This window comes from Malurus melanocephalus, unplaced genomic scaffold, assembly GCF_030028575.1.
Source record: "Malurus melanocephalus ecotype Western Australia unplaced genomic scaffold, MMel_1.1 scaffold_406, whole genome shotgun sequence".
In the NCBI taxonomy this organism is placed as follows: Eukaryota; Metazoa; Chordata; class Aves; order Passeriformes; family Maluridae; genus Malurus; species Malurus melanocephalus.
The window spans coordinates 287,024-305,829 of record NW_026623638.1 but is presented as its reverse complement, the minus strand read 5'-3'; the positions used below and the strand labels follow the sequence as shown (position 1 = coordinate 305,829).

Here is an 18,806-nt window from a genome sequence, read left to right as displayed (position 1 = left end):
GGGACCGTCCCTCACGGACCGGGGCTCCCTCCATCGGGAACGGGACCGTCCCTCACGGAGCGCGGCTCCGCTCCCTCAGCGCACGGGGCGGGGCTGCGCGCGCGCGGGGATCTCGCGGGACGCGGCGCTCTCGCGAGAGGGGCGGRGCGGGGCGGGGCGGCTCCGCTGCATGTCCGAGCCGGGCGGCCCGGCCGGGGCACGTGGGGCGGCACCGTCACCGCTCCGGACCGGGCCCGGTACCGCTCTGGGCTCTGCTGCCGCACCGGGACATCYGTAAGTACCGGCCTGGGCCGCTGCCCGCCCGCTGGCGGAGTGGCGGGGCCCGCGGCTGTGGCTGTCAGTGGCGGCGCTGCGGGGCGCGCTGAGGGGCGCGCTGAGGGTGCTGCCCGGCCGCGCTTCTCGCCGCGCTCCCGCCGCGCTTCCCCCGGAGCCCACGCGCGGGCCGAGCCGGGAGGGCTCTCTGCGGCCCAAGGTCAGCGCTGCGGTCCCCGGTGAGCCCGGCCTGGCGGAGCCGTGGGCTGGGGCCGGTGTGCCGCAGAGCCCGGCGGGCACGGCGCGGGCACCGGCGGTGTGGCGGACGGGGGTTCTGCGGGCGGGCGCTGTGCGGGGCAGGCTGTGGAGAGGTGAGCGGCCCTTCTGAGCCCCGCGCTCCATTTGTGTGTTCTGCTCGTGGTTTCCCGGCCGCTGCCCGTGCTGAGGAGAGCGCTGCGGCCGTGGYTCCCCCGCTCGGCGCCGGCCGCGGCCGCCTGGTGTGAGGGCGAGAGATGGCACGGGCGGTGCAGGCTCGGCAATGGAGATTAAGGCACCKTGTGCTGTCTGCTGTGTGTCTGGTCCGGCGAGCCTTGCCTGTGTTATGGTAATGACCGTAAAAACTGTTATTAACAAACTTYTAATGTACCGCAGTGACTCCTTTTGTTTGAAAGCCAGCATGGAATACAGGCGGGAGCAAAGGAATTAAATTATATTGCTGCTGAGGAAGTGATGTTTCGGTAGCCTCGCTTTCCTTGTTTGCTCTTCTTTCTTTTTCTGATTCCACCTGATTGAAGCTAGGGAGAACTAAGTTACTCCTGCTCCAGAAATGGGCAGCTTGATCAATGAAGTGCCTGTCTAAGCACTTTATCGCAGTCCAGTAATTCCATGAGGCAGGGATCACAGAATGGACAGGCATCTCAGCAAGGGCATCCTCTTCATGGATGTTRCCCGTGATAGCTGGAAACAGTATCAGAAGATGCATTTGGCTGCAGYTTATCTGTTGGAGAAAAGTCAAGGGCTGAGGATGTCAGAAATTGGGCCTCTCTGTGTTGCTGGAGTTGTACTGCACCTGCCTGAGCATTATCGGGCGCTGTGAACTTTGTCTCAGGTGAAGGGAAGTGCTGGTTGCTGGGGAAGGTGTAGCACTGGTGTAACTTTRCCTTGCTGCCGTTGGCTCTGTGGCTGTGAATGATTACAGAGCACAGCCCCGCGTGTGAGCAGAGCAGAGCGGCCGGCCAGGAGCACATGGAGCGTGGGAGCACAGCACAGCTTTCCAGGGACCGGGACCTCTCCTCAGGAGCRCTTGGACCAGAGTGACAGAGCAGCTGAACAGAGCTTGCTCCTCTGCTGGGATCACTGTGTGACCCAGTTCAAGTCATTAACCTCCTCATTCTTTACTGAGCTGCTTGTGTAASGGGTGCAGGACTGTCCAGGCACCTGCTGATCTGCTGTACCAGTCTTCTAGTGATGCCCATGGACCCGTGGTTCTGAAAAAGGGCAGCACAGCATCACTGTGTGTATCTCATTCTCAGTTCCCTGCTTTGCTTGCACGTGCTGCGCAGTGCAAATGCACAGGAGGATGTGACAGCTCTCGAGGAAGTGAAATGGAGAGGGAAGCCTGTAGAGCTTGAGCAGTGCTTGAAGTGGAATAGAATACATTCATGCATCGCTTCCCATCCTGGTCTTGCTCACCTGACTGCCCCTCAGCTTCTGCTTCAGTGTTTCATTAAACTCTTGAAAGACTTTTAAAAGCTCTCATGGGGTTTAGGCAGGTCAGTCTCTCACCACAATTGTACCAGGGTCTGCTACAACAGGCTGTTTGCTCTCAGACACAAAACAAATTATATCTTAGAGCTGGAGGRTCTGTGTGGATGGCACTGCAGGAACCCGGTTGTTTTGTGTGTTAGTAGCTGTTTTTCATTTAGGAATGCTCTCTGTATTCACCCATCCTAGGAATCRGATTGCTTCTGAAAGAGCTCTGGAGATGCTTTGAGATACCAATACTGAAAAATACAAACTAGAAACTTTGGTTTTAACCCAGACACTCCACAATGCCTGAAATGAAGCAACAGGAATTCTCTCACTGCCCAGGGTGTGAGGTGACAGGACCTGCAGCTCAGATCCACCACCRTTTATCTGTTGCCAGAGGTGCAGATTCTCTGGAGTTAACTGTGACAGGAGTTTGCTGCAGGAGTGCAGCCAAAGCTCTCAGAGCCAGCAGCAGTTGATTTGTGATGGCTGAGACTCTCTCTTCACTTTGAAAACACTGCAGGCTGGCTGCAGGGGGATTGGAGAGCAAGTGCACTTCTGCAGGAGCAGTTATCTGAAGAGCATAATGCTTTAAAAGCAACATAGCCCACTTATCTGTGCCTCTCATCATTCATGTGCACTTCACTGGTGTGAAAAAATGATTTAAGGTGTTTCTACCGTCCAAGGAGCCTGTAATAGGATCAGGGCTGGTATCTCTGTTGCCCCTAGCAACATCTAGAACTAATAAAAAGCATTAATTGCAGCATTAATTACTTATAATTGTTTCGTGTTTCAGATCTAATGATTAGCCTTTTTAAAATCCTGATTTCTAACTGCAGTGCTTCTGTGGAGCTCTTAATGCAAATGGCTGGTTAGACTTCATGAGGTGATGATTAACTTCAGGCAGCTATACTCAGATATTCAGAAAAAGCTATTTTATTCAGCAGGTGTTTAATATTTCCTGGAAATTGAAGCTGTTGCATTTGTTTCTCATGGGGATTGCTAGAAGGGGASATATTTGCATGTCCCAAACTGCTTTTCAAATGTTTTATCTTCAGCTGGTTCCCTGTAGGTTCTTTTATTGTTCACTATGCGGATTCTGGTCAACTTATCTGCTCCTGCATTTTGTCAGCTAGAAGCTGACTGGAATTTTGGGTCCTGTACATTGCTTCTAGCAGAGGTGAATATTTCATAAAGAAACATTTTAAATCATTCTTGAGGAAACAAATCACTGCTGCAGACCTGTCCTGGTCCGTGTTGCCTTTGACCTCTGCTGCCACCTGGCACTGAGGATGAGAAACTTGCCATGTGCTGGGGCTGATTTTTGACTCTGGATATAAATAGCAGCATCTCCTGGCAAAAGTTCATGATTTTCATGTGCTTCTGGTATCAGGGACCTTAGCTTTGCATGGGGATAAACCTGGAATTGGGGCTTTGAAGTGTTTAGGACCAGGACTGCAGTGTATGTCCCCATAAATCTCAGGGCTCTGTGTTTTCCCCTTTATTAAAGAGGAACCAGTTTTGTTATGAATTTGGACTTGTATTCAGTTTCTTGTTGAAATGCTGGGTTRGGAAGAACTCCTTGGTGCTCAGGGGTGCAGGAAAAATCAGCACATCCCTTCCATTAAGTATTTCAAGTTGAGGGTGGGCTCCCACCTCTCCAAATAGAATACCTGTTTTCTGTTCCTTGTGTTTCCTGCAGCTCCATGTGGCTGTAGGAAGGTCACTCGATCTGTGTCCTGGCTTTGCCTTTTAAGAAAGCTGAGGAGAGGAGCAGCCTGTGTTYTGGGGRARSMKKTKKKKKKKRRRRSYKSCCYTTTGAGTGCTTYGGGCAGGGGCTCAGGGGTGCTGGGGTGCAGTGGGTGTCAGTGATGTGATCTCTCTGATCAGGTTGGACTGTGCTGTGCCACTCCTCATAGCATTTGTTCACGCACACAAGTGTCTTCCTGCTCATTCACCGTGGGTGGCTCTCGGTGGAGCCTTTGCTGTTCCCTCCCAGCGCAGGTGGATACAGGGCACCCTCCTCACTGATGTTTGCTGTCCTCCCTYTTGGAGTGATTCTGCAATTTCTCCCCAGGCTGAGCCCCGAGCACGAGGCTTCCAATCAGATTCCACTGCTTTTTGCTTTTTTGCCTGAGCCTAAACCAGCTCTTGTTTTGGGAAACTGTTTGTCAAGGTCTCGAGGCTGTGCCCAGCAAATGTCCTGTGAGCAAGAGCTGCTGCTGCCCCCAGATACCCGGGACCTGTTTGGTCTTTGCTGCTCCTGGCTCCTGCAGCCCTATCAGTGTTTGAAGTAGACCTCCCTGCTCTGTCTCCTTGAAAATTCAAGCCTGTTTTTCATCTCCAGTGCACAGTATACTGGAAGCCCTTGGTTAGTTTAGTCTGTGTTTTGTGGAAATTGATAGAGATGCCAGGCATCTGACTCAGGTGACTGCTTTTAAATTTTTATTTATRAGCTGTGTATGTAGTGGCCACTACACTGTTGCCCATAGCAAGGGCTGCATTGCCTTCCTCGTGTAGAAGCAAATACAAAATGCTAAGTACTGGATGTATTTTTTCAAATAAATGATTTTTTCAAATTGGGAAAATAATGTGTTCTRTTTTCCAGCCTGAGTGAAAATGCAGAAAGAGTGAAAGATGATAAAATGTTTCCCAAATGCAGATTTTTGTAATGTGTGGATAGGCTATAAAGGTAATAACAGCTGCTTTGCCTGTGCTGTGGGGGTATTGGGGAAGTGATGCARAGGCAGTTTTTGAAGTTTTCTGAAGTATCAGAAACACTTTTCTGGGAGCGTGGGGTCCAGCTCTCTTGCCTTCCTCTGCAGTAGAAGATTCAAAGGGAGACATTAACTTGGGTGAGGAAACTATAAATAATGAAACAAACTGGAATAGGGAGGTAATAAGATATAAAGTGCAGTGGAGCTCGATAACCTGATAGGGTTAATGCTAATTAAAAACTGTTCATTATTGCAGAGCAGGAGCACTCAGGSCCCTGCCTGAGTCCATGAGAGCAGTGCTGAGGGTTGCTGGGGGTCAGTGTTTGTGTCCCTGTGAGCTTCTTGATATTTCCCTAAATGTCTATTTAAAAAACCCTACAGGTTGGCTAAGCTGGTGCTTTTATTGGAAATAAAATAGGAACTGTTCTGAGTYTTGCATTGGTCCAAAGGCTGCTGCAGGAGCTGTGCTGGGCCAGGGTTGGGCTGCTGAGTGGGACACACAGAACCACAATCAGTGTGGCAGTTCCAACTGCGAGGGGGGATTGAGCTCTTGTAGGAACAGCACTGATGCTGATTACACTGAAAGCAGTTTTTATCTTGGAGATAAAACACAGCCTGGTGTTGGAGGTGTTTCTGGTTTCAGAGCACTAGTTTAGCTTTACTTCAACCAGCTTTTTCAGTCTGTTATTTAAGTCACAATTTATCCTTTTGCAAATAGGAGACTGCTGGTTCTTAAATATTCTAAGGTTGTYGAGTGGCTTCACTGGTGATTTTCAYTCTTGGAGGAGCCTGTTTCTTGAGCTCATAGGCCACGTTCACTGGGCTGTGAAAAGGTGGAGTTGCTTAAGGGGTATCTCTTGCTGTTCTGGTCTTTCAGTGCTGGTGTTTGAAGCAGAAATTGCTGCAGAGCGCTTGCCTTTAATTAGTTAAGTACAAGCAGACTTCCCTGTTGGCTTCTTTTAAAAAGAGTGCCACCCAGTTTGAGATGTTGCTGGCCTGGCTTCTGGCAGTCTCTGGGTGTTTGTAGCTCCTGAGTCACACTGCCTGATCTCCTGGCTCTGTGTGGTGTTGGGTTTGATGGGGGTACTCCAGGCTGGCCAGAGAGAGGAGTGGGGAGCCTGTGGAGTCTGGTGACACCCTGSTAATTCAGAGTGTGTGTTGCAAAGGCTGGCAGGCTGCTGTGGCTTCACAGCTCCCTCCTGTAGGTCCAGTCCCAGGGACGCTGCTGACTTGCAYGGGAGAAAAACCCATGGAACAGCTGCAACCACGTGCTGTAGCAGGACCTGGCAGAAGCTCCCTCCGCTGTGGATGTTCTGCCTCCTTCATCGTGTATGAAGCACAAAGAAACTGCAGTTAGATAATGCAGTGCCACATGCCAATTCAGCTTTCGATGAAAATATGCCTCATGCCAAGGGTGGGTTATGTAAGTCCTTACGTCTGTTTCAGTGCAGCAGTTTTTCTTATTTTAATCGTAAYGGTAGGGCCTCCAGTTCCTTAGGTTTTTGTTAACTCCTGTTCTTATGCCTCCTATAAGGCAGAGCATGTGCTACTGGTTATTTTTAGCATGGAAAATTTTAAGAGCCCACGTGGTCCCATTTRGTTTGAACCATGCCAGCCTGTCCAGTTCTCTTTCACCCAGATAGTATTTATTCCTGACTACTGGTTCACTAACTGCAGGGTTTGTCAGAAGGCATCCTGGCCTTGCTGTTGAAGTTGCATTTCTAATTTGCTCCGTGATCCTTTCYGACGGACTTTAATTCCAGCCTTGATTTCCACAGCTTTCAGGGTTTGGAAACCTCTCAAGTGCAGGGGCAGAGGGAATTGGARGAGCCAGGACCGGCTGAGGGTACGTCCCTGCAGAGCATGGGGGCTCAGTCACTTGGGARTCATCCTGACCTCTCTCCTGGTGGAGACTGGAAGCAGCTCGCCCTCAGAACAGACCTCCTTGTGTGTAGAAARCCCTGAAATTCTGTGCAAGTGCTTGCTGAACTCCTCTCGGACCTGGAGAATGAATTATCTGGCGTCCCYGGGAACCTCGTGCTTCGAACATTTCTGACCTTATAAGGCTGTGAGTGCTGAGGGCTCTGTGTCCTGGCCAGGAAACAAGGTGGCTTAGAACTGCTCTGGGACCCTAATGCAAATGAGTAGAGTAAGTTGGCTGCCCTTGGCTTTTTTTCTCAGGTAGGTAGTGTGTGCGTTCTTTCTTGTCTTCATCTCCCCGCTCTTTACCAGCAGTTTTCCATAAATCAAGTCAGGACACAGATTTGGAGAGCTGGCTGACCCCTGCTCTCCCCTTGGTGTCTTAATCCTATCCTGACGTACTGTGGGAATTATTTAGCAGGTTGGGGCAGTCTCATGCCCTAGCTGCAGCTCTCCACTCCCATGATACAAGGTGTGACATTTAGGCCGGATTCCCGGCGTGCCAGAGGGAAGTGGAAGTGGCTGCTGCTGGGGTGAGCACATACAGTGTGTGAKCTCCACTCTATTTTTGGTGCAGGACTGATGGGGCCCTGCCTCTTGGGAATGATGCCGGAGATCCAGCGTTTTCTGYGGATTCTGGCTCCTACAGGCTGCTCCTCTCCTGTCCAAAGCCTCTGGAGCTGCTGTGCTTCCCAGCTGGCTCCTCCTGCCCAGGGAGAATGGGGCCTGCTGGGCCAGACTCCCTCCTGCTTGGCAGTGCTTGAGGGCATGTGATTTGACAAGTTGCCATTTTCTGTCCTGCTGYTGGCAGGAAAATCCCAGGCTTTCTTCCCCCCACGTGTTAAAATGATCCTGTCGCCGCTGCAGTCCTGAGCTGGCTGTTGGATTGGCAGCAGGGGGACAGCTTGGTTGCCCTGGGATGAGTTGGCAAGTGGCTGTGGGCTTTGGGAGCTCTCCTGGGGAGGAAGAGGAGGAGGAGGAGCAGTGTCTCGCAGCCCTTGGGATGGGCAGGCTCAGTCTGCCATCCTCAGGCATCACACTCACCCAGGCTGTGACCAGCATAGCAAGATCCGTCCGCCAGAGCCTTCCTGCCACATCTATGCAAGGAGATGTTTGTTGGTATTGAGCTGTTCCCCAGCCAACCCAGCACTCTGGGATGTCTGCTGGCATCTTGTGCAGAGCCACTGCCTTTCAGCTTGATCTAACTGATGGGGGGATGTGGAATTCCCATTTAACAAAATCACCGGTACTGGTGCAGCTTTGGCTAAAATAAGAAATTTAAAACATGGAGTCAGAAGAGCGTTGCAAGGAGCTGTCAGCTAATCGAGTAGTCCCCACTCATCCAGGTAYCACAGAGGAGTGAAGATCTTTATCCTAAATGATAATAATGTTCAGAATGACTCATAGAAGTGTTTTGTCTGCCAGACTTTGGGACAGGCTTGTTCCGCTGTGGGGCATCCTGCRACTGTGTCCCTGTGCTGCAGAGCTGTGTGGGACTATTGTCTGGACAGTTGGTGCAACTTAGTAGGGAATCAGATAATAATAGGGCTGTCTGTTTAATTGGGAATGCTTGCTGGGAATGGACTTATGTGAGCTACTTTAATTTGGGTTTGTAGTACGCCTGTGAGACAGCTTGTAGGGTAGTTCTGCATTAATTACAACAACTTGGGCACGMAGCAGATGAGCACTCACAGCTCACAATGTGCCATTGTGCTGGGCAGCATAAAGGGGAACCTTTTGTCTTGGGAGTGAACAGGCTTCACCCTTTGCTAGCTTCCAAAAATTGAACATCCACGGTATTGCATAGGTTTGTTGGTTTTTTTTAATTCCAAGATCCCAGATGTTGCCTTTAACAGATTCACCCTCAGCAGTGAGCCCTGCTCCCTGACTGCATTTAGTTAACTAACTGGGATTTATAAACTGGGATAAMTAACTAACTTCTTAGTTATTTRGTTTATTTAATCAGATACAAATGCYTGATGAACACRCAAGTCTCCTGTGTAGAACAACATAAATGCCTTATTTGTGATGTACTGGGGTTATTACCGAACTCTTTAAATCATGTCTGCAGCTGACCTTTAATTTGGGACTGAACAAGCAATTTTTTAAGTCCCTGTCTTTGCCATTCAGTCATTCATGTGCCCCAGTGTCTGGGCCCTRTGGGAAGCAAGGCAGGGTACAAGCTAGTGTGGATGAAGTTGTGTGGATGTTCCTGTAGAATGGGGAGTGTGGCTGGAGGTGAGAAATCTGTAATGAAAATTAAATTATCTGAGGTTCTGACGCTGGGTTTGAGCCTGAGGGAGGCATGGTTTTGTCCCCCAGCTAGAATGTAATCAGCTCCTGGTGGAGACTGTGGCCTGAAGGAGTGTTGCACTGGGAGCTGTGGTTGGGACATTTGCTCTGATAACAGAAGTGGGTTTTTGATTGAGACACACTGAGCGTGGGGCTGACTGCCTTGGTTGTCCTCTCTTGTCACAGAAATACTACACTTCTAAAGAGGGACCAGATAATACTTTTTTTTTTCCCATGGGTGGCTCCCATTTCTAAGACTTTGCTATCTCCTGAAAACAATCTTTATTTTTGCTRCTTGCTGACAAGAGTCTTGAGGGCTGTTTGGATTAAAGCCTGTCTGTGTAAGCACCCTCAAACACGTGGTGTTTTGCTTTAATTCCTGCACAGTGAAAATATAAACTGTAAATGCTTTGCAGCAAGGCTGTTTGGGATGYGGTACAGTGTAGCTTTGCATTCCAGCTGCAGACTTTCTGTAAGGAAAAGGAAAGGCATGGCAGCCCTGCCTTGTGTGAGGCAGGAGAGACAAGAGGTGCAGAGGTGAGGAAGGGTAAAATCATGGACTATAATGATGAGAAATGTCCAGATATCCCTAGTCTTGGGTAAGGATCTTGTTCTGGGCCTGCTGGCATAGCAGAGATGCAGATTTCTAGCTGGAAAACAAGCCAGGCCATGCTAATAGTAATACCTCAAGGCACTTTTGGGATTTCAGCCTTCCTGTCACCTTCCCTGTGACTATTTTAACGTGGTTTCTGTTCCTCCTTCTAGGTGTAACTGCTGAAGCTCTGTAAGATGGCTTTACGTTTCCGCAATTTCGTCCCATATGCCATTCCTGGAGTGCTGGCACTTCTTGGCTGCTGGTGGATCTATTCCTGGAGAAAAAAGCACTCCAGCTATCGCGACAAACAAGCAATAGCTGTTGAAAGGGAGAAGCAGGTAGAAGTATCAGAGAGTGATTCACGTCCCACACCAGAAGCATGTGTTGCTCGAAGACTGCCTCTCTCATCACAAGAGGAGTGCCTGGAGAAGGCAGCCCTGACCCCCCTGCTGTCCGCGGGGCCGACGACGCCCTCTCCCTTGCGCCCAGCTCACGAGAGGCCGGATCTCTCACGGGACCCCCCAGACCTGTCAACACCGACAGCTGGGCCCAGCACCCGCCAGGACGACAGTGAGAAGCTGGAATYGGTGGGATCTCGAGAGGGGAGCCAYGTCCCTGCTCGTKTTGTGCTCTCAGAGAGCGCGGAGTGTCGCCGGAGCACGGCGCCGAGCCACGCGCTGGGGCCAGGCTCGGGGGAGAGCCAAGGCCGGCAGCCGTCCCCGACACGGGAGTCTTGGGGAGTCAGGGAGGACATCAGCAAWGCAGAGCAGTCAGATGAGTCTTCCTTGAAGCCCCCTAAGGAAAAGCAGATGCCAGGAATTGCGCAGTCGGATGCTGGCTCTGTGACAGCCCGTTGCTTGGGACTGGAGAAAGAAGCCGATGCCCCACGAGACTTTCTCAATGAAACTGAAGTTGTAGCAGGTCACGAGGATTCTGCAGTGAGTGTGTTACCAGGGAGTTCAGAGCCTGCCTGTCCAAAGCAGTCTAGGGAAGAAGAGATGTCTGAGACAATTGTTGGTACTGTACCAGTGTGTCAGAAGGGCACACAGCCAAAAGGAGATGAGTCGGAARGAGAGAAGATTGGAGGAGGGAGTTTGGACAAGGAAGTTGAGAAAATTGAGCAAGTAGCAATACAGATAATTTCCAAGGTGATTTTGGCAGCAACTGAGGAAGTSCTGTCAGGTTCTGCAGGCGATGCATCCCCTTGGCTCGGCCAGRCACCTCAGCAGATGGAGAGTGTTGCTGCTTCTTCTGGTCAGGTGCTTGTGGAGGGAGCCACGGCAGCCGATGAGAGCGTGGCTGTGGGGAGCAGTGCASAGGAGGAGGGTCAGGCTGTGACAGATTCCAGCTGTTCATCACACGGCTGTTCTGTCAGTCCTGTTCAGGGGAGCACAGAGGACTGTCGGGTGAAGAGCCGTGTGTGCAGGGAGTCCCCAGGAGTTGATCGGACTCGTGTGGAGAACTCGCTGGAAAGGTCACCCTTGGTCACAGAGGACTCTGGGTACAGCACACACACACCCGGAGGTGAGACAAGTGTAGAGGACCCCCTGGAGAACACAGTGCTGTCTGTCACATCAGACCAGCACTCGGACTCACTGAGCTCATCCTCAGCCCCAGACACATCTGCTGAGCAGGGCTTGGTACCAAGGGAGACCCCCCCTGCTTCGGGGCTGCCCGAGGGCAGCACAGTGCCCTACAGCAATGGGATCCTGAAAGAGGATGGGCCAGACCTGAGCCAGGAGTGTAGCAGTGCGCCGGGGACTGATGGAGATCACTCAGAAGGTAAGGGACTGGAAATCCTCCTGCAAAAAATGTTGTGGACATGCATAGCTGGGGAGCACCTTGCAGGTGTGAGATCTGCTCATACCAGTGGTTTCTGGTGACTTTTAGGAAGCCCTGGGCGCTTACCTCTGTTTATGGGCAGCTGCAGACAGGAAGGTGAAGCAGCTTCTGAGGTGCTGCTGGAGGAGCCAGAGCAGAGCTCTGATGAATTGTGATAAAATCAGCTGGTTGCAGAGCAATTACCCTGAASCCTTTTTGTTCGGAAGGGCAGGTACATGCCAAGAAATCCCAACAGGGAGCCATATTCATGGAGTTCCCCCATCTGTCTGTGTTGCTTTTYCCTTGTAGATGCTGGATGATGTGTGCCTGGCACGGTACATGCAGAGCTGTCTGAGCAAATGTTAGCCCGTGTGACCTTGGGGATGGATGTTAAAATCCTTTGTAGGATCCTGTGGTGCCAGCAGCCCTTAATGGCAGGGGATGTCTCTTGTAATTGCTACAAAGCAGTTGGAATGTTGCTTGTTGCAAGACGTGGGGATTGAGTTTACCTGTGAAGGATTGAACCCACACAGTGATTTCACTAGTGAAAACCCCAGGAAGAGAATGGTGTTGTGAATGCTGGTGTGACAAGAAGGTCCAGGAGTGAGCTGGTGGCACAGAGGGTGGGGAGAGGGGGATACAGCAGGTTAAGCTGATAAGGTGGCAGCATAGGACAAGAGGTCACCCCGCTGACCTTCCTGTCTGGGCTGTGAGTCTTAAGTCTTCCCTTTTGCCTACAAAGTCGATGGCCAACAGCTGCACCCTTGGCCCTTCTCAGCCTCTGTGCTGTGTTACCCATTAAGATATGGCAAATGTGAAGCAGCTGTTGCGTTCATTTTACTCTGTGGTCTCTCACTGGGTGATCTGAATATTTGCAAGTGAGGCTCTTCATGCTTCTGCTTGTTAATGTGGAGGAAGGATCAAGCTCGTGTGACACTGGCTGTATCTGGGGTCTGATCAGGAGGGGGCTGTTGAAGATTGTCTCTTTCCCAAGTAGAAATGATCCTGCCATCAGCTGATGGTTTGGAAACAAAATAAAGTTCAGTTCTTGGACCTTGTTTCTTCAAGCATGGGGCAAATTTGGGCAAGAGGCAGCCCCCTACTACCCCTCATAGTGGGCACACCTGGCATGGGTCACTGTGCAGCCCTTCCCTTTGGCTGGGACACAAATGTGGATCATGGGGGTTGTCTGAATACTTGTGCCTTTCTTGTAGGTTCAGATGTAAATAGTGTGGATTTTGTGGACAGCGGCAGTGCCATGAGGAAGACAGTGGCTCGYCAGAACGCAAAGCTGGAAGAAGGATCCAGCAAGCCCGACTTTGTTATCTGGGAAATCGAGGTCCCAAAGGTAACCAGCTCACTGCCCTACACAGCCACCCCCTGGTCCTCCCTGTCTGGTTGGCTCAGTGCCATCCCAGGGACATCAGCAGCAAATCCAGGAGGACTGGAGTGTTTAGCTCCCGTTAGGGGTGAAGAGCCAGTGCACAACTGTAAACAAGCAGCATTTCAAGGCTACACCCATGGGAATGGTGCTTGTTGAACTTGTTATTCCCCATTATCTTCCAGCCAGTCTGGGAGTCCTATGCTTTGAAACATCCAGGAGGCTTTGAGGGTGCACAGATATTAAGAGCAGGGGATTGTCAAAATGAGCTGTGCTTAATGGTCTGTACTCAGCCCAGACCAGCTGAATTCTGCAGTGGTCCAGCACTGCCTTGTGTTTATCCTGCCTGTAATAGAGGAGCTGAGAATGTGGGTGATGTAAGCCAGAGAGAACAGGGATTTTGATCTAAGTTTCTCTTCCTGACTGTTGCTTTCTTGTCCCTTTCCTGAAGGAATTAGTTGGCCGCTTGATTGGCAAACAAGGGAGGTTTATGAGCTACTTGAGGCAAGCATCTGGTGCCAAAATTTATGTCTCAACACTACCTTATTTCCGTGACTCCCAAGTCTGTCACATCGAAGGTAGGTGGAGTGTGTCTCTATTCATGATCTAATGKGTATCTTGGGGACCTTAATTAGATGGGCAAGGAATTTAAATGGATTTAGTGTCTTCTTGAGGCCAGTGCTTTACAAAACTTCTCTTGCCAACTTGTTGAAACTTACACTGTGCATGTCGTGCAGGATGATCCTGGCAGTTGTATTCCTGTGACAAGACTGGAGGTATCCTCAGGATGTCCATGCTTCAGAATTTCCATGGGATTTTTGTCTTGCAGGGACCTCACAACAAGTAGAAAAAGTCCTGAGCTTGATTGGCAAGAAGTTCAAAGAGCTGAGTCTCACCAACATCTACACGCTCCCTCCGCCGATGCCGCTGCCGCTTCACTCCCTGCTTGTGTCTGCCTGGGTGAGTCCCGGCTGTGCTGGCCATGCTGCTGCTGGAGCTTGCCTTGCCAGGAGCACTCATAACAGTTTTCTTCCCTGTGCAGCTRTTCCTGCCCGATGGAGTCACTGTGGAGGTGGTGGTGGCACACCAGGTSGATGCAGGGCACATGTTCCTGCAGCAGCACACGCACCCCACGTTCCACGTCCTGCGCAGCCTCGACCAGCAGATGTTCGCCTGCTACTCTCAGCCTGAAATTCCAACCCTGCCCACTCCGGTAGAAGGCAAGTAATGGATGCTCTCACACTGAAAATGTTCTAGGCTCCTGTGAAAGCCTGTTGTCCCTGAGTTGGGTGTGGGAAGTTTCCCAGTGGGTGAGGATGTGACAGCTCACGTGTCACCTCGTCTGCTGCCAGAGTGCAGACATTGCTCTGCTCTCCCATACCCTGCTCATCCCTGGAGTACCTCCCGAGCCACATAGCTGTGTGATAAATTCAGAGTGAGATCAAGCCTGTCTCAGCTCATTTCCAATCAACCTGGCATCTGCAGCATTTCTGCTGACAGAGTGTGGAGCTACTCCCAGATCTTTGTAGTGTCACTGTGTCCATGTCTGTCACCGTGTCTGCCCCTGGTGTGAAATGAAGGGACATCACACAGAAAGGGGTTCTGTATTCCTTTGTGAAGACAGACCTTGCTGTTACTGCCCAAAGGCTGGAAGGGWGCTGGGTACCTGGGCAGAGCAGCTTGGTAAAGAGTGGTAAAGAGAGCTGGGAGTAAAACCCACCAGTTCTGTGTGCCAGCTGCAGGCCTGGTCTGCTGGGGGTGTTGGAGGAAGATGGAAGCAGCCTAAGAAATGCTGTTGGTTCTCCATAGATAACTGAGCACCACTGCTCATGCCTGAAGTGCTGATTTTTGGAAATCCACTTATCCTGAGCCTTTCTTTGTGCTCTGCAGTTGGTATAATCTGTGCAGCTCCAGGCCTGGATGGGGCATGGCTCCGGGCCCAAGTCATCAGCTACTTYGAGGAGACCGATGAAGTGGAGCTTAAATATGTGGACTATGGAGGATATGACAAAGTGAAGGTCGACACACTCAGGCAAATCAGGTCTGTAGATGCTCTCCCATGGCTTGAGGCCATGTCTGGGTCAAATCCTCATCAGAGGAGTTTGTATCATTTGAATTCTTAAAGGTTTTTCCACAGCTGAAGTGGGAAATGGTAGAAAGGTTTCACTCAGGAATGGGAGTGGGTTCCTGGGAGCACAGCCAGCTCCTGCAAGGTTTTTTTGAAGGGAGGGGAGAGGAAATGGTGACTTCTGCCACTTCAGTGTGGAAAATGAGGAAAAGGATGCCTTCAGGAGGCCTCACAGTTTGAGTGATGAGTCAGGAATGAGATCCCAATCTCAGTGTCCTGGCCCCATTGGCTGGAGAACTGTGTGGGATCAGGGGTTTCTTACACAAGCCCATTAAATACTTGATTGTGCCCCAGAGGTGGAAGACAGGCAGCACAGCCTCCCTGATGGAGGTGGGTTTTGCTTGGAGCAGCCTGATCCAGCTTGGCATGTTAATCAGACAATTTATTGCTGCTCTTCAATTGTTGGGAGAATAGTCTGACTTTTTTTTTTTTTTGTTTGACTGTCATTAATTTAAAACTGAATTCCTGTTAAAGCAATTTGATTAATCAATGTCACATTAAGGAATGCAGGAGTGACTTAAAACCCTTTTCTTACTCTGATCCTCTTTTCTTTAAGGTCTGATTTTTTAACACTACCTTTCCAAGGAGCAGAAGTTTTACTTGACAATGTGGTGCCACTTCCAGGTAATGGAGCTCTTGATGTACTGTTGGCTCTTCTCCTGCAGGTTTCCATGGATGCCAGATGTGTCCAAGCCATGATTCTGTCTAAACCTTCTGCCTCCTATTGCCAGTGCAGCCTCTGATGTGACAAGAGGAAGGATTGGAAAAATTGTATTGTGTTCTAAATGTGCTAGCATGGCATAACCTGTCAGAATCCAGGGGAAAGAAGATAAATACCCGAGGTTTTTCCTGCTTGGAGGAGAGAATGAATTACTGTCCTAAGCAGCAAGTTGGCAGGACTGGCAGGGTGTAGGTGCAGTAGCYGTAACTGCTCTAATTCTTCTGTTACAGAGCTGCTGTAAATGCAATTAGTTTTTAATCTGCAGACAAATACCTGACATTTTCCTCCTGAAATGACTGATTTGTCAAGTTCTGTGTTGAAAAGCCAAGCCTGCAAGCACTGGGRGAATGTCAGTCACTGCCTAGAAATGCTTTGGTTTGCTTTTTTTGTCCTTGGCTCTGCTCAGGTGCCCTGTTGATACAGACACTTTGAGTTCCCAATGCCAGTGTTGCCTTGTGTGCAGAGCAAGGCCCTGAGGGACCTCAGCTTGGTTTATTGAGGATCAAAACACCAGTGGCAGCTCCAAGGTGCTGCAGRAATGTACTTTGCTGTCTTTAAAGCCATCTGATTCATCAGCCTCTTGTGTTTACACCATCACTGGTGGCTGTAGGAAGCTCTTCATCCTTTCCCTGCAGCACCGATGGCTCCAGGAACGGGATCAGCTGGGCCATGAGGGTTCTCTGAGCCATGAGGGTTCTAGAAGACCAGAGAATTTTAGCTCAGTAGTCCTTCCTGCCCTTTGAAGTCTGTGAAAGACCTCATTTGTTTTCTCTGCTCTCTGCTGCCCACAGATGAGGATCACTTTTCCTCGGAAGCCGATGCCGCTGTCAGTGAGATGACCAGAGGTGCTGTCCTCGTGGCACAGGTACAGCACATGTCTGGAGAAKTCTTGTTGCTGGTGGCACTGCTGGTGTGCTCTGCTCTGCACTGTGTTACATAAAACCCAAAGCCAGAGCAGGTTCCTGGGAAATCCTGGGGCTGGGAAGTTCTATCAGCACTGCTCAAAGCTGGGAAGGGATGAGAATTCCCTCCTGTTTCTGATGCAGGCAGGGGCCAGGGAGCCTGGATGGGTTTGCAGAGCACAATGGGACTGTGGTCCAGCAGATCCAGTGTCCACCTGGGTTTGCACTGCTTTGCCAGTCCTCACTGGTTTTGCACCATGGGCWTTTGGGATCTGGCTCTGGCTGGCCACAGGCAGCACTGGTGAGCACTGGGACCTCTGGTGATGTCCCAAAGGCTTCTGCAGGCAGAGCCTGCTCACAGTCCAGAGGTGATCACCTCTTCTGAAGTGCTTCTGGCAGTGGCTGTAGCTTTCCATGCAAGTGAATTGGGACCAGAATTGCTGCACACTCACTTTWGTCTGTTTTTCCAGGTCACAAATTATGACAGTGTCACGGGGCTGCCACTGATACAGCTGTGGAACCTGATGGGAGATGAGGTGGGTATATTGATATATATATATGTTGCAAATTCCTTAAATCATAAACATTTTATTGTTGGTTAGGAACTTGCAGAATCCATGTTTCTAACTATGGCTTATTCACTTATCTACTCTTTTTTGGGTTTTTCCCCCTCTCTTTAGGTGGTGTCAATAAACAGGACTCTGGTGGAAAGAGGGTTTGCTCGGTGGCTTGACTACTAGCAATGTCCTAGATGCCTTGACAACTCTTTCTGCAGAGAAAAAAACAGAAGACAAAATCTTGTTTTGCACTGTTACAATTCGGTTTGGCAACTTCCCCCGAGGAGGAGACCTGTTTACACCTGCCTGCGGAGTTTTGTGGTCCATTGAAACGCGTTTTGCTCAACTGTTACCATTTCACTAGACAGATACCTCATCTCCTGAAAGGGGGTGTTCAAAGCCATAATGACAGATACTGTAGCTTTAAAGCAAAAAAAAAAAAATCCTCCCTGGCCTCTGCTCAAAATTTAAATGGAAAAAAAACAAAACCTTAAAGCCTTTGGGGTTGTCTCAAGGCAAAGGCCCCCAAAATGTAGCTGCGGTTTGGTTCTGACCATGTCGTGCCCCACAAACTTGGTGTCTGCTTTTTCTGAAAGTTGCATCCTTTTTTTAACAGGCCCTACCTACGAAATTAATGAATGTTATTAAGGAATTTAATGTTCAATTATGGATTTTTCTGTATTGTGCCAGTAATCTGCACAAACAGCATCCATCTTGTCTTCCTTGTGCCGGGAGGTGGAGGAATTGCATCCCYGTGTCTCACTGCAATCGTGGATTTTTAGGCTTGATCTGCTCTCCCTGCAGGGGCTTGGAGTGCAGGATGTTACCACTACAATTTTTGCTCTGAAATATCATGTATTTAAAGAAAAGAAACTGCTTGCCAAGCCCAATTGTAGTTTATATTTTTCTAGCCGTGCAAGTCTGTAAATATATATAAAAAAAAAAATCATTGTAATATTTTGTACAAGAAAAAAACACTGGAAACAAAGGGAACTTTACAGAAACTTTTTCACACCAAAATGTCCTATCTAGRTAGAACTGGTATGGAGTGCATTAGGGTAGCCAAATTATTTGGAGCATCTGAATGTTGGGAGTGTTTCAGCTCTGCTGTATGAGGATTAGTGTCCCCTTAGGTTGCTGTCTGGTTGAAATTGTGATCGCTGCATCCTTTGCTATGTTGCTGTACAGATCTGTTTAAAAGAAAAAAAAAAACTTAACAACTTGGCATTACTCTTGCAGTGGTGTTCTCTCAATTTTTTTTTTTGTTGTTCATTTTTAGATTTCTATTACGTATTTAAAATTTTGCTCAAGTAATTTAAGCTGACTTAAAGCTCTTAAAGACGTGCCCTCTAATGTGTATCATTTTAGATATGGATTGAACTGGGATTTATTGCTGGCAGAGAAGATACTTGCCAGAAATTGTTGATGTAGTCAGTCCTCACAAGTTGCTTCAGGTGATTCAAGGATGTGCTCAGATGCTGTGAGCTGACACTCCAGGGCATCACAAATTTGAACAGTGGCCTACCCCAGCCTTTGGTCCAATCCCCTCTGCTGGGGAATGGTTATGTCCTTTCTCAGACTTCTCTTCTTTGATTTCGTGTTTATGTTTGCAGTAACATCCAAGGAAAACTAAATTTGGTAACTCAGATCTATAAAAAAAATACATCCTTTTGGAATGTTTTCTTTCCATTTCTATTAAAGCTTGAATTTTAAGCTGTCTTAATGAAACTCTGATGACTTAAGAGCCTTCATTTCCTGCCTCCATCAGGCT

The 18,806-nt window shown here is 49.5% G+C and overlaps 1 protein-coding gene across 2 annotated transcripts; it reads left to right on the top strand.

Annotated features, from left to right (window-relative positions):
- The first annotated feature begins 134 nt into the window (after positions 1-134).
- Positions 135-18,270, top strand: AKAP1 (A-kinase anchoring protein 1). Of its 2 annotated transcripts, XM_057379454.1 has the most exons (12): positions 135-273; positions 6,497-6,899; positions 9,696-11,307; positions 12,561-12,694; positions 13,179-13,305; positions 13,557-13,687; positions 13,770-13,947; positions 14,618-14,768; positions 15,412-15,479; positions 16,368-16,441; positions 16,949-17,014; positions 17,159-18,270. In XM_057379454.1, exons 3-12 carry the CDS (start codon positions 9,720-9,722, stop codon positions 17,216-17,218), a joined length of 2,577 nt encoding a protein of 858 aa, XP_057235437.1. In that variant the 5' UTR covers positions 135-273; positions 6,497-6,899; positions 9,696-9,719; the 3' UTR covers positions 17,219-18,270. The 2 variants fall into 2 exon arrangements, with proteins under 2 accessions (XP_057235437.1, XP_057235436.1); XM_057379453.1 differs by lacking the exon at positions 6,497-6,899.
- The last annotated feature ends 536 nt before the right edge of the window (positions 18,271-18,806 follow it).